Source organism: Diprion similis, chromosome 6 (assembly GCF_021155765.1).
Source record: "Diprion similis isolate iyDipSimi1 chromosome 6, iyDipSimi1.1, whole genome shotgun sequence".
In the NCBI taxonomy this organism is placed as follows: Eukaryota; Metazoa; Arthropoda; class Insecta; order Hymenoptera; family Diprionidae; genus Diprion; species Diprion similis.
Window position 1 is genome coordinate 17,819,249 of NC_060110.1, and position 17,897 is coordinate 17,837,145.

General features: G+C 37.5%; 4 protein-coding genes across 5 annotated transcripts; 1 reads left to right on the forward strand and 3 right to left on the reverse strand.

The window, feature by feature from the left end:
• Positions 1-872: 872 nt before the first annotated feature.
• LOC124407768 lies at positions 873-4,066 on the reverse strand. The gene is made up of 5 exons (XM_046884268.1): positions 2,825-4,066; positions 2,454-2,621; positions 2,199-2,375; positions 1,707-2,060; positions 873-1,419 (listed from the first exon to the last, which is right to left on the reverse strand). Exons 1-5 carry the CDS (start codon positions 4,064-4,066, stop codon positions 1,066-1,068), a joined length of 2,295 nt encoding a protein of 764 aa, XP_046740224.1. The 3' UTR covers positions 873-1,065.
• A 6,115-nt stretch (positions 4,067-10,181) lies between these two features.
• LOC124407773 (malate dehydrogenase, mitochondrial) lies at positions 10,182-12,829 on the reverse strand. Its single transcript, XM_046884286.1, has 5 exons — positions 12,653-12,829; positions 11,771-11,986; positions 11,196-11,468; positions 10,480-10,809; positions 10,182-10,350 (listed from the first exon to the last, which is right to left on the reverse strand). Exons 1-5 carry the CDS (start codon positions 12,725-12,727, stop codon positions 10,222-10,224), a joined length of 1,023 nt encoding a protein of 340 aa, XP_046740242.1. The 5' UTR covers positions 12,728-12,829; the 3' UTR covers positions 10,182-10,221.
• Positions 12,830-13,998: 1,169 nt separating this feature from the next.
• LOC124407775 (N-acetylglucosaminyl-phosphatidylinositol de-N-acetylase) lies at positions 13,999-15,651 on the reverse strand. The gene is made up of 5 exons (XM_046884288.1): positions 14,997-15,651; positions 14,835-14,916; positions 14,527-14,723; positions 14,295-14,425; positions 13,999-14,211 (listed from the first exon to the last, which is right to left on the reverse strand). Exons 1-5 carry the CDS (start codon positions 15,301-15,303, stop codon positions 14,071-14,073), a joined length of 858 nt encoding a protein of 285 aa, XP_046740244.1. The 5' UTR covers positions 15,304-15,651; the 3' UTR covers positions 13,999-14,070.
• A 104-nt stretch (positions 15,652-15,755) lies between these two features.
• Positions 15,756-17,290, forward strand: LOC124407778 (mitochondrial fission process protein 1). Of its 2 annotated transcripts, none has more exons than XM_046884292.1 (3): positions 15,756-15,956; positions 16,172-16,299; positions 16,742-17,286. In XM_046884292.1, the coding sequence occupies exons 1-3, from the start codon at positions 15,899-15,901 to the stop codon at positions 17,039-17,041; spliced, it is 486 nt and encodes a 161-aa protein (XP_046740248.1). In that variant the 5' UTR covers positions 15,756-15,898; the 3' UTR covers positions 17,042-17,286. The 2 variants fall into 2 exon arrangements, with proteins under 2 accessions (XP_046740248.1, XP_046740249.1); XM_046884293.1 differs by having other exon boundaries at positions 15,902-16,033; positions 16,742-17,290.
• Positions 17,291-17,897: the final 607 nt, after the last annotated feature.

Here is a 17,897-nt window from a genome sequence, read left to right on the forward strand (position 1 = left end):
AAGTTGGAATTCAATCAAAATTGTAGTAATTAAATTCTCATTATCTTCTTCTTTTTCAATACTACCACATAGTGTTATGTATTTCGCAAATTTCAAGATGTTCCAACTCAGAAATTCCAAGGTGATAAAACAAGTTTAGGTGTCTGGAATTTTGATATACTCAATATAATATGGGGATATTTTTCCCTCTTGTTTTTATCCAACTCATTCATTGTATTGCGTATTGAAATATTAAAATTAGACATCATCTGAAGTTGAAGTATTTATACTCTCATTATATTTTGATATAATCAACATAACTGAAATATTATCTGTGCTGTTATCAAATCATTTATTCAACGATTTTTATCTGCAATTACATAATAAAAGTAAATATAAATTCAAATTTGGTACTAAAAGAATGTCTCTCGGGTTTCAGTGTTAACATTATCACAGATTATTTAAATTTTCTACAACATAACAGTCTACTCGTATAATATTATTGATCCTGCATTGTTGATTCTGATAGACACAAAATTAAGAAACGCCCTGTCTTGTTTATAAAATGAAAGGAGGTAACTTATTTTAGTTTAATATAAATAGATACAAAATTTGAATTTCTAATATATATATATATATAATCTCACAATATCTTTCAGTACCTAACTTGGCATGAGTCGTTGTCACAAAGTAAAAAAATTTTTATACACTTAGTACTGGTAAACCAGACCAGGTCACTGTCTTCTAATTTTATACATGAGTTAATATCTGAAATATTTTTTCAAGCACCTCATATAAATCATATTTGATTACTTATGTTTCGTAAAATACGTTATTTGTTCAAAAAATTTTCGATTTTCATTTACTAGTATATCTTGAATGCATATAAATAATTGTTTTCTTTTTCTTTATACATGTATGATCTTATCACAATATCTGTCAGTAAAATTTGCTGTACACTTAGTTCTGGTAAACTAGATCAGGTCACTGTCTTATCTCTCAAGTGTGATTCACTTGAGTACTTATATTTTAGTCTACTAATTTGATATGTTCACAGTCCTAATATGATCAGAGAATTGTATTGCATTATATCATCAATGAGTCAGACTTACTGTGTTTTACAATGCTGAGATTGTGGGGACTGTTCTTGGATAATTCTGCGTCACTGTACGTTGAATCGGATAAAGCCCGCTTTGGTCCTCGCTTATTGATGTCCACCTGTCTAAGGATCCTACTCAATGGACTTTCTGTCCCTGTCATAATCGGAGACAAACTGAGAGGTGTGAGAGAACGTGCTCTCGTTGACAGTGATGTACTCCTTGGTGACTTTGAACCCCGGTCAATTGATCGACGTCTTGCCGATCTTAATTTCACACTGCGTAGCATGTCCAACGAGACTGCTGGACCACGAGCGTATACAGGTTTGTGCAATTTGTTTTCCTGGAAGAGAATGTTCATAATTTTTTTGAATTGGATGGAAGGCTTTGTATTATATAGCATGTTTCATTAGTAAAACTAATTGATGATTGCTTTCTTTGCCTGATGATAGGTGACTTCTTAGGAAATACCTTGATTAGAGTCAGCTGTAAAAATTGGAATGAAGTACAGAAATCGTAATGACTTTCACGGAAACACATTGACCGTTCGGTATTTCGAGTATGTAATAAAGGAATTTTATGCCTTGTCAAAAAATATCATTTTTATGGCCCCACAATCTAAGACCTTACCTTGGCAGGTGGTGCTGCCTTTTTTAAAGTAACTTTCAACAAATCTTCTACTGTAATAGCTGGTCTGCTGTGCTGTAGTGGAGTAGAACACTTTCTCGTAGGTGTTTTGAGTCTCCGGCTACTCTTTGGTGTCGTGGGTATTATTGGCTGTGATGGTGGTGGCGGAGGTGGCGGTGGTGGTGGTGGCGGTGGTGGCATGGATGATTTCACATGTGTAGTCTCCAATGTATTGTGTATTGACTTCAATTGATCTGTTAAAACCGTGCTGTTTTGCACAAGATTAATACTGGCTTCGCGCACACCGGTAACTTCTGTGGTCAAGGCTGAGAGTGCTGCTTCACTTTGCATTCGAACCTATCAAAGCATTTATTTATCCAGAGTGTCAAGTTTCAATGTAGTGGTAAGAATTGCTTCTAGATAAAAGGTAAGTTTATAATTAGTATGTAATATTTACAAAGAGAATTTGTCAATTTTTTAATAAAATGGAAATACCTGATTCAGCTCTGCTGAAAGTTGCATTACTTTTTCACTTAACGTTGATATTGATTGTTCGTGTTCACATCTTATCGTCGTGACTAATTGAGTCAACTTGTTGACTATTTCATCTGGGTCTTCTGTTCCAGGTTTTTGTACATTGGTTGCAGCTGCACTTCGGAGTCGTACCCATCCCTGCAGAATCGAAATAACTAAGTTATCATATTAGAAGGATTAAAGCCATATGTAAAATGACTTACATATTATGCTTACCTTTCTAAGTAGCTCAACAAATTTTTTAGTAATCCATATACAGAACTCTGTAATTTTGGTGAAAGGTACTATTACAGTTCTTATCCGCAATGCCGGAGGTTGTGCTATTCGAACGCAATGCATACAGTCTGGATGTGGTTTTGCATAATTGAGCACTTGAGATTCTATCTGTGATAAAGATCCAAAAATTAAAAGGCTAGTTCATTTTGTCGATCAGCAGATTATCAGAGCACTTTCTCATTATACCGTCATTGTGATGGTCGAAATTCTAACTTAGCGTGCCCTGTAGTGCCGCAGAGCTCCAAAAAAGTATCAAAATTAACGAAGCTAAAATTCAATTCATTACTGAAACAGGAATAATTATGTTTTACCTCTGATGTAGACACTTTTGCATCCAAATCTGATACTGTTGGCAAGTCAACAGATGCTGGTGAACACGAGGAACTGCTACAGTATTTTTTCAGAGCTATAGTATATTCACTGTCGTCCTGCATCGGAGTAACCGGCTTACTTTGAAATTTAAAATTTGGAGGGCAAGCTATAGATGTTTTTGGCTGGTTCTCACTTTCGAAATGCAATGCTGTTCGACTCCTTTTGGCTGGCGGTGAGCTACTTCTCGAACAATTGATTCCCTCATCTTCAACTGCATTTGACCAGCAGTAAGTATCTCCATTATCATAATATGTTGATTGTGAATTAAATTGGTCGCACAAGTTTGTGTTACTGGCGTTTTCATTCATATAATTTGTCGCCAATGGTCCAGGTTCAGATGCTGTGTGTAGAATATCTAATTGTGTCAAGCTTGGAAATATCTGTTTCTTTCTGTACCAATTCTCATCTACTTCCAGCAAGATTTTATCAGCTTCTGGGTATTCCCCCCCTTGTTTACATTCGAACATAAAACATCTCTGCACTGACGAATTCGTTCGGCAGCTCTTTGAACTCACAGGGCTAGTTTCTTCCAAGATACATGTGCCAGAATTAATTTCTTTGTTCAGGTTGTTGAAATTGAAGTGATCATTTGTCTCATTAAATTCGTCGATTTTAGGCTGATCAAAAGCCGTAAAAGTTGTGCTACTTTTTTGCATATTATTCACAATGTTGTCATGCGTTTCAGTCCATCCAGTGCCTTCGGCTGCTAATTCGATTTTCATAGCATTGTCAAGAGATACAGTTTTATCCAGTAAATAATTATCCAGATTGATATGAATAGGTTCAACTTGAATATCCTTCAACTTGGAGGAAGTATCGTCACAACATTGCCTCTCTGATATCACATTTTCGAAGCTTATGTCGAGCTTTGTGATGGGTTCCATGTTCAGTATTTGTCCGGTATCACAATCTGGCATATCAAGGTCTACTTTGGATCTTGAAATTTTTCCAATTAGGTTTGGACTCAGGTCCTTCAAATACAATGGGTCAGTTGAATTTTGGGAATTATACATCACCGCTTCAGGGGTCCTTAGATTTGGAACTGATGTATCATGGTCTACTCCCAAAGTTTGGTCAAGATTATCAATTTCAACATTTTCGTTTGATTTATCCAGTGTGAGGCAAGAATCTTGCAGAATTTGCTTTTGGCGAGCTCGACGGTGATTCTTTCGCCTTGTCATTTTTGTGTCTTGTCAATAATTTGTTTACAAATTAGATGGATCCAATTCTCCAAGAATTATCACTAAAAGTAGTGACGTTTTTAAATAACTGAGAAATGCAAAAGCTTCAAAATAAAGGTATGAAAGTTTCTTTTTCCAAGGTGACGGATAAATTTTTTTTTTAAATTCTAACTCCTAATCTGATAATTTGAACATCATTATTGATTCGTATTACTAATTGTAAAGATTCTATTGTGCTATAGGAATAAGTATTTAATTATTGAATTCATGGTACCTAAGCATTAATTGTGGTTTCCAGTGTAAGTTGTGTGACTAATTGTAACCCAAGTTTATACAAAGGTAAGGCATGTAAATTGAAAAGTATTTGGGATGAATTACCTTGAACTTTAAATCACGAGATTTATGCGAAAAAGTATGCCATATAGAAAAGTCAAATTGACTCGTCAGTATTTTATCACGACCGAAGCAAATTTGAAAAATGTTAACCGACTTTATTACTACAGAAATTCTGTTTATTTACATTATGTGAACGTCTGTATGACAGGTATCTCTAATTAAGTGACAGAATGCTTTTGACATTGGATTGGAGAGGCAACTAAACAGTCCCAAAGTTTGCTTGACTCACAATATTTCTGCTAGCTTTTTTTTAGTACACACGACCACAATGATAGAGCTTGCTACGGATTGGTTTTCAAAACTATTATTCGAAAGCCGTACAATCGTTCAAATGCGTATCTATTTCAGAACGGTTCAAATCATGCGGCGTTGACTGAAGATATATGTATTTAAGCATCTCTCTTTGTCCAACTCTAGTGGACACTTTTCGAAGGCCTTTATGTTGGAATCGCGCAGTCCATACTACATGTCGATAATTCCAACATTCAACAAACCTCAGGATCGACTTGCTACGAACGGCAGTTTACTACTCAACAGTGTTTTCTTGCACGTTGAAAATAAATCATTGTTATCAATTTAAATTATTTTTCCCTTTGATAATTACTCTATTCCTGACTATCTATGTCCTGCGTAGAGAATTAGAGACTAAACATTACATCACATGACAAGTAGTATATGACATTAATGTAGCATGTATGTATGTATGTACGTATAAATTAGGTTCCGCCCTGCGCACAAGTGCAATGCACTTCCATAGGATACACTATGTACAGCATTGTATGTTTTATGTAACCTGAATTGAAATAAATTATTAAACAAATTTTTGTGTGTTTTCTTCTAATTTCCTGAACTGTCGGTCCTACACCGTTTTTCTGTCTTTCTGCATTGCTCAGGGTTCCATTCGTCACGAAAGGGTCGTACAAATCCATTCTGAGACAATAATTTTTTGCTCAAAAAAATTCTGTTTATTTTTAACAAAGCTGATGACATGCTACGTCCGCTTAGAATAAGGCGAATCGGAGAAATTTCAGCGTAAAATTACTCCTGGTATCAGGAGAACATCTCAGCCGAGGAGGTCGATCAAAAACAGGGACTGACTGATTGATTGCATGTGATATCGATGCTGTGTGTCTGAAGGCTTGCCTGATTGCTTGACAGGGCTTGTGATCGCTTGCTTACATGCTACGTCCGCTTAGAATAAGGCGAATCGGAGAAATTTCAGCGTAAAATTACTCCTGGTATCAGGAGAACATCTCAGCCGAGGAGGTCGATCAAAAACAGGGACTGACTGATTGATTGCATGTAAGGTCGATGCTGTGTGTCCGAAGGCATGCCTGTTTGCTTGACAGGGCTTGTGATCGCTTGCTTACATGCTACGTCCGCTTAGAATAAGGCGAATCGGAGAAATTTCAGCGTAAAATTACTCCTGGTATCAGGAGAACATCTCAGCCGAGGAGGTCGATCAAAAACAGGGACTGACTGATTGATTGCATGTAAGATCGATGCTGTGTGTCCGAAGGCATGCCTGTTTGCTTGACAGGGCTTGTGATCGCTTGCTTACATGCTACGTCCGCTTAGAATAAGGCGAATCGGAGAAATTTCAGCGTAAAATTACTCCTGGTATCAGGAGAACATCTCAGCCGAGGAGGTCGATCAAAAACAGGGACTGACTGATTGATTGCATGTAAGATCGATGCTGTGTGTCCGAAGGCATGCCTGTTTGCTTGACAGGGCTTGTGATCGCTTGCTTACATGCTACGTCCGCTTAGAATAAGGCGAATCGGAGAAATTTCAGCGTAAAATTACTCCTGGTATCAGGAGAACATCTCAGCCGAGGAGGTCGATCAAAAACAGGGACTGACTGATTGATTGCATGTAAGATCGATGCTGTGTGTCCGAAGGCATGCCTGTTTGCTTGACAGGGCTTGTGATCGCTTGCTTACATGCTACGTCCGCTTAGAATAAGGCGAATCGGAGAAATTTCAGCGTAAAATTACTCCTGGTATCAGGAGAACATCTCAGCCGAGGAGGTCGATCAAAAACAGGGACTGACTGATTGATTGCATGTAAGATCGATGCTGTGTGTCCGAAGGCATGCCTGTTTGCTTGACAGGGCTTGTGATCGCTTGCTTACATGCTACGTCCGCTTAGAATAAGGCGAATCGGAGAAATTTCAGCGTAAAATTACTCCTGGTATCAGGAGAACATCTCAGCCGAGGAGGTCGATCAAAAACAGGGACTGACTGATTGATTGCATGTAAGATCGATGCTGTGTGTCCGAAGGCATGCCTGTTTGCTTGACAGGGCTTGTGATCGCTTGCTTACATGCTACGTCCGCTTAGAATAAGGCGAATCGGAGAAATTTCAGCGTAAAATTACTCCTGGTATCAGGAGAACATCTCAGCCGAGGAGGTCGATCAAAAACAGGGACTGACTGATTGATTGCATGTGATATCGATGCTGTGTGTCTGAAGGCTTGCCTGATTGCTTGACAGGGCTTGTGATCGCTTGCTTACATGCTACGTCCGCTTAGAATAAGGCGAATCGGAGAAATTTCAGCGTAAAATTACTCCTGGTATCAGGAGAACATCTCAGCCGAGGAGGTCGATCAAAAACAGGGACTGACTGATTGATTGCATGTAAGGTCGATGCTGTGTGTCCGAAGGCATGCCTGTTTGCTTGACAGGGCTTGTGATCGCTTGCTTACATGCTACGTCCGCTTAGAATAAGGCGAATCGGAGAAATTTCAGCGTAAAATTACTCCTGGTATCAGGAGAACATCTCAGCCGAGGAGGTCGATCAAAAACAGGGACTGACTGATTGATTGCATGTAAGATCGATGCTGTGTGTCCGAAGGCATGCCTGTTTGCTTGACAGGGCTTGTGATCGCTTGCTTACATGCTACGTCCGCTTAGAATAAGGCGAATCGGAGAAATTTCAGCGTAAAATTACTCCTGGTATCAGGAGAACATCTCAGCCGAGGAGGTCGATCAAAAACAGGGACTGACTGATTGATTGCATGTAAGATCGATGCTGTGTGTCCGAAGGCATGCCTGTTTGCTTGACAGGGCTTGTGATCGCTTGCTTACATGCTACGTCCGCTTAGAATAAGGCGAATCGGAGAAATTTCAACGTAAAATTACTCCTGGTATCAGGAGAACATCTCAGCCGAGGAGGTCGATCAAAAACAGGGACTGACTGATTGATTGCATGTGATATCGATGCTGTGTGTCTGAAGGCTTGCCTGATTGCTTGACAGGGCTTGTGATCGCTTGCTTACATGCTACGTCCGCTTAGAATAAGGCGAATCGGAGAAATTTCAGCGTAAAATTACTCCTGGTATCAGGAGAACATCTCAGCCGAGGAGGTCGATCAAAAACAGGGACTGACTGATTGATTGCATGTAAGGTCGATGCTGTGTGTCCGAAGGCATGCCTGTTTGCTTGACAGGGCTTGTGATCGCTTGCTTACATGCTACGTCCGCTTAGAATAAGGCGAATCGGAGAAATTTCAGCGTAAAATTACTCCTGGTATCAGGAGAACATCTCAGCCGAGGAGGTCGATCAAAAACAGGGACTGACTGATTGATTGCATATAAGATCGATGCTGTGTGTCCGAAGGCATGCCTGTTTGCTTGACAGGGCTTGTGATCGCTTGCTTACATGCTACGTCCGCTTAGAATAAGGCGAATCGGAGAAATTTCAGCGTAAAATTACTCCTGGTATCAGGAGAACATCTCAGCCGAGGAGGTCGATCAAAAACAGGGACTGACTGATTGATTGCATGTAAGATCGATGCTGTGTGTCCGAAGGCATGCCTGTTTGCTTGACAGGGCTTGTGATCGCTTGCTTACATGCTACGTCCGCTTAGAATAAGGCGAATCGGAGAAATTTCAGCGTAAAATTACTCCTGGTATCAGGAGAACATCTCAGCCGAGGAGGTCGATCAAAAACAGGGCCTGACTGATTGATTGCATATGATATTGATGCTGTGTGTCTGAAAGCATGCCTGCTTCTCTGAGAGGGTTCTTGATAGCATGCTGAACGAGTCACGGATCAAAAGTGATGGCTGAAGAGATTAAAATTTGCACAAACTTTTCAAAGAGGAGGGGAAGATAAATTACAACTCATAGGTTTCAAGTTTCAGTTTCAGTTTATTCAATAAATCCTCATCGTACTACAATTAGGTGTTTTGGTGTCACTGTATGGTATTTTAACAAATTACCAAGTAGCATTATGGCGGAAGACAAGCAGAAATGAAAGAGAATGATAAAACATTACATAAGAAATCTAATTATAATATTGTAACGCTTCCGCGTTGCGCAATAAAAATGCGGATTCATGAGCGATAAAAAACGGACTCAAAAGGCACGGCAAAATAAAGCTAAGAAAGAAGTTTTATTTAGCGATATGTGTTTGTCGTTCTAAGTCAGAAACAAGATTGTTTTTACAATAATACAGATTGACGCAGCAACCCCATTCATTTTATGACAGAAGAATTCTGAAGCTTTTTTTATCTATGTCGACTACCAGATCTTTAGGAAAGGGGTAGAACGGTTAGAAGGTTTCACCCTTTGTAAAAAGTTGATGAAGAAGAAGGGTAATATACATAACCTTAGGCAGAATTCGAAAACTGTGTTATGAGATAGTTATTATTGTAGTTTTTAAGTAGAGTTCAAGCTACGGCTTGCGTGCAGGTGCAATGGTTCTCTGCAGGAAACGATATGTATAATATTGTATTGTTGCTATTTGTTGTAACCTGTATTGAAATGAATCAATGAACGAATTGATTATTTTCTATGTTCTACGTATTTTCTGAGCTGTTACTGCTACGATTTTTGCAACCCCTATTTTACAATGCTCGAGCTTCAAAAGATCTGAAAAGGGTCATTTGAATCGTCTTGAAGAGAAAAAGTTTTTCGCCTCTAGATGAAACAAAAAGCAAGGTAAACGCTTTGGATTTTGTCTGAAAATATTGACGATTTTGAATAATACTGAAATCAATACTTTCATGCACTTTACCAACGTAATTTTGCGAATTTGGCTAAAATGAATGTTTCCCATCGGTGGTCATTTCATAGTCATAATAGTATACGACACTGCATTATCTATCGGGGTTCACGTGATGGTAACATTAGTTCTTGTAGTCTTTGTGTACAGGAACATTTACCGACTTGAGTTGCGCGACGCAGAGGGCGCTGCTTGGCGATGAATTTATCATGTTCATTTTCGAAACTGATAGATATACTAATTGATTTTCGGTTACAGAAAACCCCATTAGGCTAGCAGTCTTGATCATCTTCAATCAACGGTAGTACATTCGTTCAAATCATGAAGTCAATACCTATATTTCAGAACGATTCAAAGCAGATGGCAACTATTTTCAAAAGTAGACATCGAGCAGTTGCAATTAATATTTTGATTTTTTTTCTTTCATAGCCTTCAAGATGAGCAATTCAGTTCATGAAATAATTTTGATTCAACTAGTTTATCATTTGTACATTTTTATAAACAAAACAATTAATAATCTAGTTATGGTATGAAATTATAGCACAGTCGGTTATAGTTTTGGACATGTTTTCTTTGATTTAAAATTGTATAAGATAACATTGTGTGTACCATGCATTTCCTACATTAAATGATCTGATGACATTCATTGATTCGGTTTGTACACACAAACTGTCGGAGAGAAAATGACTCTTATCTATTCATATAATCGATTTCTGTCTGACGAGCTTCTAATGATACTCATCAGTGGATTCACTTTTTGTTTACGAAATCTTCACCCTTCTGAATATTTTTCTTCAATTCTGGGATGGCAGCTTCTAGGAGTTTAGATTCAAAGCTGCTTAATTTTCCAAGACCCAAGTTCTTCTCAACGCCATTTTTCTGTAAAAAAATGAATGATAGTGCTTAATTGTATAAAAGATATCTAGTTCACAGGTCAAATACTGCTAGATAATCCACTCATCTTTAGCACCATGTTCTTTCTGAGCAAAACAATTCTATCATACTTACGCCCAGGAGAATCGGGGTAGAGAAGTATTTGGCTTCGGTAACATTGGACCTGACGTATGAACATTCAACGATATTCTGTTCTCCATTGAGGGCTTTGATTAGAGCTATTCCAAAACGGGCTCCAGCATACGCCATGGATAAAGTTGCAGAGCCTGTTCCTGCCTTAGCCTTGACGACCTCTGTTCCTGCCTCCTGGATCCTCTCAGTCAAAGCCTTCAGCTGATCGTCTGGGAAGGAAACTTGTGGCTTGGCTTGAGAAATTAGTGGAATGATTGTAATTCCGCTGTGACCTCCGATCACAGGGACCTGAGTCTTCAATGGGTCCAAGCCCTATGAAAAACAAACAAAAAATAAAAAAATACTCAAAATTATGCGATTTTTTTTGTACTTAAAATACACTACAAACTAATCCGTAGTCTTAGATGGAGATGAGTATCATTATATTTTTTGGTGCGCCTGAAATATCGATACCAGTAATTAGTAATGCAATCTAATCTAATCTACTCTAATCTAGAGATTTGAATACTTTTTCAATTTTATAAGCGTATATTATGGATGTTATCTTTCAAGAAGTAAAATATTCGTAGAATTTGACTGAATTCTGTGAATACATATACGTATCATTTTTTACGCGGTGTTTCTCTTTAATTTCAAACAAATCATTTCAGGCTGTATAGAGCTGTTCAGAAATAGTTTGTGTAAATCTTGGTAATCACCTTAGCTTCGGCAATGAAAGTGTTGGACCTGACGATATCCAATGTTGTGACCCCGAATATTCTGTTAGGATCGTAAACTCCAGCCTTTTGGAAGACCTCACTAGCAATAGGTACAGTGCTATTCACAGGATTAGAAATAATAGCCACAAAGGCTTTTGGCGCAACCTCTGCAGCCGCTGCAGCAAGATCACGAACGATCGAAGCATTTGTGTTGAAAAGATCATCACGTGTCATGCCTGGTTTGCGAGGAACCCCAGCAGGGATAATGATGACCTAGTACAAACAAGAATGTAATTATGTAGTAAGACTGCAAAATTACAATGCCAGCATCAAAAATAAAACCATGTTATTGGGCTAAGGAGATCTGATTGATTCAACAATTACTTCTGAATTGTGACGTACTGAGTTTAATAAGAATTCGGTTCCAATTTTCTGAGGTCTGACTGTTTTCACTTGATTATAAAATTCACGCTTCTGATAGACTGCGAATTATGAAACGCTAAGTAAAGCACTTATCCTTATAAAGGTAAATTTTACCTAGTGGATAATAGATCTTGACTGGGTTCTTAACTCACCTGGGCACCTTTGAGAGAATCTTTTAATTGATCAGGTCCATTGAACGCCTTTACCTTGGCAGGGGTTTCAATGTGAGATAGATCTGCAGCCACTCCGGGAGTATTTACAATATCATAAAGAGAAAGTTCAGTGACTAGGGGAGATTGTTTCATGAGCAGTGATAACGGTTGTCCGATACCTCCGCTAGCACCCATTATTGCTACCTTGGCATTGCGCTGAAATAAAAGTAATACAAAATTTAAGCAACTTCGGCGCACTATTCTCTGCGATGTTAAGAAGACTGATGTAATGTAACAGGTTCATTCTTGCCAACTGTAAAGTGAGGATATGGCTTAGCTTGAGAGAATAATAGTGAAAACACAATTCAATTTATAATAGCAATAATTCACTACAGCACCTGGCTTTCCTAGATAGGTCACATAGAGATTTTCAATGAAAAATGAACCATTATTTGAATCTTGATGTTCCTCTAACTCAATTAAATCAATATATCTGGACCAAATTTTGTGTAAAGTATGTACAGAATATATTCAGATTCCCCCACGAGTAGTGAAGGTAGGAGAGACTAAAGTTTGGACTAATTAAAAAAAAATTTTATGACGAGCTGTTGCATAATCAAAAGCTGTCGGAGAGCAGATAAATCGTACGGCATGCCTCATCGACACCGATTGCTTTCCGACAAAAGTGGACCCCGCAAAAGAGATAAATTTCTGATTTAATAACAAGTAAAAGTAAATTACGTGAGTTTATTTTTCTTTACAGACCAGAAGGCTACTATCTGAAGAAACGTGACCTACGCAAAATCCGATGTAACAAGGTTACATAAAGTTTAATATCTAGGAAAAAGAAAAGAAGTTGAAATGAAAAAAATCGTTTATTACCTGGGATCCGGTCGATAATTGCTTCGTACTTTGTTGCACAAGTGCAGCAGTAGGTTTTATAAGCCTCGGAAACATTTTGGTGAACTTAGGAGCGGCCGTCACTGGTGAAAAAATATTCGGAAGTATTCAGCAGAAGGTCCGACAACCCTTCAATGACACCAGATAACCTTGAGGAGTTATTACGGAAGCACCACGTCAGCGTCGGCGCGTGAGCTCTGACGTCTCCAGGTCTGGCCGCGTTTTTTGAAGCATCTCGGCCGAGCGCGTGCAAATTTCCAGAGAGCAAAAATTCCACTCGAAATTGGCATAACCTTTCGAATACCCGCACGTAGATGCATGCTTTAATAAATCCTCGGTTTTCATGTGATTGGGCTGCGTTGTGTGACATTTATGTGAATGAAATCCATATGCAATCAGCCGCGAATAAGGCGCATTCGCAGAAAAAGATCGTAATTTTATTTACATACTTAGTACATACCATACCACCAATACCGTCAACTATTATAGAAATAATTTATAATTTAGGTAGGTTTATTAGGTATATTTTGCTTTAAAGCAGCATGAATTGAATACAAAGTCATTTTTTGAAACCGAACCTCGGTAATAACATTCGATGAAAGTTTGGTTGCCTCGCACACGGTCGAATGTTCATCAAGTCGTCTAATCATTGGGTGCGTTCATGAAGTAATAGCAAGTAGTAAACATAGGTAAACGTTGATCAAGAAGCATAATACAAGTGAAACTGAAGGAAACAACACTACGAAATTGCGAATTTCGTACGTGATGAAAATATTGGTGTAGATTGCAAAATACAAATGAAAGTGATGAAGTTACTGCTATAAATGTGATGAAAAAATTTTATCGCAGATTTGTAGACAATACTAATTGTAAGGCTAACTCCTTTGTATATTTTCAGCGAAATTATCGCCGAATCAAGTCAGACAAACGCTATATCAACGTATTTTTGGCGAGAAAACGTGATTTAGCATAGTCCCAAATCGCTGCAATGAATATTTCAGATTAGAACTGAAAAACCGAAAAAATTTCATGGTATTTCCGCAACTGTTGATCATACGATGTTTTGTCGGATTTTTTGAATTTCTGAGGGTCCAATTGGTCGGAATTGGGTCTTTCTAGTCAATTCTAGGCCCAAAAGTCTTTCAAGAGAAGATTTCAAAAGATGCTGTAGATCAGAAGAAGAAAAACAAAGAAAGGAAAAATTTCGTTTTTCTCAACTGGTGGTAAATGGCAGGAAGAACATTAGCATTTTTCACTTTGTGCGCAAATTTTTCCCAAGGATAATCTAATATGATCCAGACGAATTGGTATGCATGCGACAACGTTTCAATATTAAACAAATTTTATTATCTATGTACAACATGTTATTTATCGTTCTATTCTTTTCTCTTCAAGCAAGCTTATCCGTCATCAAACTCAACATCCAGCTCCAAGTCCAGTGTGCTGATTTCTTGAAGGGTGTTTAACAGTGTATATCGAGAAAATCTGATATACAGTTTTCTGAACCAAACGTATTGGGATTTATGAGCCATCATGGCCATCTGTATTAGACATAAAAATCATTAAATCAGCAGATTGAATATCGTGAACATCATAAGGTGATTGATATCAATGCAGAACCTACTTGTATAATTTTCTGTTGTTTAAAGCTGAGTAGATACCAATGAGATGCAAATAGCAGGCTGATTGGTAAATCCAATATTAGAGTATATTTTCGTAATATATTTACAGATTCTAGTACATACATTTTGCAATCTGAAAAATAGTATGGAACCATAATAGTTAGTAGAAGATTTACAGTTACTTCTATAATGTCATTATTATATACAAGTAGAAAATATAAATTGCTCACTTACATGATGGCAATTTATTCTCTATACATAGAGACGCAACTCCATAGAAAATTGAAATGTGATTTTTATGTCCGCTGACTCCTCGCTTATCAAATGTAATAACCGCATTTATCCTGTAACTTTCAACGTGTTGAAGAATCGTCTCCCCTACTACATTTTCTGGCCATAGAACTTTTGGATCATCAGGTAACTGTGTAGACCTTAATATTCAAATGAAAACTATTAGTCGATTTTTATTCAAATATTTAAAGAAGATTTTTTCATTTCCTGAATCCGTATAGTGATGATCAGTAAAGTGGCTTTCAGCTTACATTAAAATGGTAACATTAGCTTCTGGGATTCCTAGGGTTTTAGCACTAGCCCAGAGCTCCTCTTTTCTCCTTTTAGCACCTCCTGCAATGACAACAGAAATTTGTATCAAGATGTTGCGCCAATAATAAAATAAATAAGATAACAATAAGTATAATGGGTACCTATAGTTAAACACAGGAGATAAACCTCGGAATTTTTCTGTTCTATCATACAATGTAGCATTGGACCAAAGAACATTACTTCGTCATCCGGATGAGCAATAACTAACAATATTCTAGCAGGTGGTCCAGGCAGCTGCCATGCCTTATGACTGACATTTAACAACAGTACATACAAAAATATGCAAACGCAAAAGTAAGCAACGCCGGCAATGACTAGCTGCCACGCTACTTCTTTTAAGTACCAAATTGTTTCATCGAATAATACGTTAAAATAATTGTTCAACGAGCTCACTATTGACACATCCATTAGAAGGCCTTGGGTAAATGAAGTTTACAAATTTTTGATTATCGTCATACTCTACGATACATGGAGATTTATGTCTAATGCAATTTTTTTTTCTTATTGCAAATTTGATTAGAATTCAAAATAATTAAGTTAGGCTTAGGTTAGGTTAGGTTAGGTTATGTCATGTACAATCGCGATTAGAAAGGTTTGAAAGGTCGGGCACCATGACGTCGGATCGGGTTTAAACCCGATTTCCTATGTTTATCAGATTTGTTCGAATTCAAGTTCTTCCAAAACGACGTGTGCGATTGATTTTTGGTTTAACTACACATTTTGAAAAAAAAAGGTTACATTATTCTAGTACTATGGTTCTCTTCACATTGCCAACGTGAGAATAAAATCTAGTGAAACTCCTAGAATCAGATGCACAATTCCCCATACCTTTCGTTTTGCTGCTACGCCAGTGATGATGGTTAACCAAACCTGACTTGACACTACTTGTCGACACTTGACAGACGTCAATTTAAAAGATTGCAAGTTTACCAATTTCCGATTCGAAAAACGAAATTCTAATTGTACTTAATTTGGTTTTGAGCTGATTTGAGGCGGCGCTGCAATGGCCAAAGAGATGAAGGAGGTGGACATATTTCGCGACACGTACCTGAGATACCTTGGTAATAATAAATCTTCGACTTGGAACGAATTAATTATTGTGAATTATCTTGGTACTTCTGGCAAATGCTTCTGAAAAGTATGCACTTCAATTATTTTAATCAATTTTTCGTTCTTATACACAGTGGTTTATTCCGTTGATTCTCAATTTGACCCAACGCGAACAGATGTATGTATGTACATACATCGTCAATGGTTTATCCTTCTTTTTTTCTAGGATACGCCAACGAGGTCGGTGAAGCTTTTAGGGGTATTGTCGCAAAAAATTTGGTACGATTTAGCTATGCTGTAGCAATCGGCTACGTTATCGCTGACTCTTCGTGCAAGGCAGTTGTTGCCTATCAGGTAAATAAATAAGAAAATATGTAGAACGTAAATCTTCGAAATAAATTGCACGTGGAGTTGGACGTATACTATATCCCTCAGCTACAGTAGGTATAAATATTTCCTACGTTCTTACTGGCTGTCGGTAACAGTGACAATATTTATCATTCATCTGTTCCCATTTAAAATATCGGAAATTCGTTAGTTACACAGAAAGACCACTACAGATTTTTTGAAACCACATACTTATTGTGCGTAGGTTGAAAAAAAAAAATTTCACTCATCTCAATCACTTAGCCAATAATTAACGTTATCAAGCGAAATTTTCAACCGATAAAGCTGAGCTCAAGGGTTACAAAGTGAAAAAAATTTATCGAAAACACATGTTTCTGTAGAATAATTTTTTGTAACTTTTCGTCATCCAATACTTCGACTGTAATATTGCTGTTTTTTCTTATTTCAGCAAGAACCATCCCCGAATAAAATTAAACGAGTGGCTTTGTCAGCATCTGATTGTTTGATATGGCAAGGGTTTGCTTCTGTGGTGATTCCCGGGTTTACTATAAACAGGATTTGTTACTCTGTTCAATTTGCACAGAAAAAGTTGAGCGGTAAAAAATTCCAAAGCCCTTGGATCAGCGTAGCAGTCGGTCTCATATCCATTCCGTTTATTATTCATCCTATAGATGCTTTGGTTGAAAATGGAATGAATCTAAGTTACAGAAAATGGGTTGGTCACAGTCCCAATATAGCACCGGATTAATGTCAACTAATTTCCAAGTAACACCACAGTTGTTCCAAGTCTCGTTAGTACAAATTAAACAACAAAGTATATAGACAATGCTTTACGCCCAAGCAGTAAATATAAAGCGATATATATATAAACATTTTCATCGAATGAAACGCATATTTTAATCTTTTCCTTATTGTTAATGTATTATTGTTGTATCGTATACCCGTACGTTTTATTAGATCAATTGTTACTTACGAATAAATATTTATTATAAAATTTTTCTTCCTTCTTGTTAATTCATCCTACGTATTATACGCTATAATTTTCCATACAACATCCCATCGAAATAACGAGGAAAATAAATAGCCTGCCCTTCACTTCTGAAAGTGTGCTCGACAAAAAAAAAAGAAAAAAAATTTTTCAAATTTTTATTCTACAAAGAAAATTGTGCAGATGAAGATTCGGGATTCTTATATACCAATAATATGCTACAATCATATCTCAACCCTTTCTTTTGCTCTTTCATGAGCTTCACGTATGAATGCTCCTTAACTAAATAAGTAGTCTACCCCACAACGTTCGCCGTATGTCACGGCAGTTAGTGGTTACAACCACTCTAGACAGACACGTGCGTCGGCCTGGAATGCTGAAGCACAAACCAAAACCGCATTGGCGACCGAATACTCGTACTTTTTGAAATTAGTATTGTCTTTGTAATTCTGTGGAAGGATTTTTTCATTGAACGAAATTATTGTTTGCTTTTTTCAACCGCATTGTCAGACAATTTTTGATTTGTACAACCGTCGAAATGATCATCTTTCAAAAAATTTATTGCTCCAACATATTTGGTTTATCAAGATAAATTTTACAATTGAATATTTTTTTC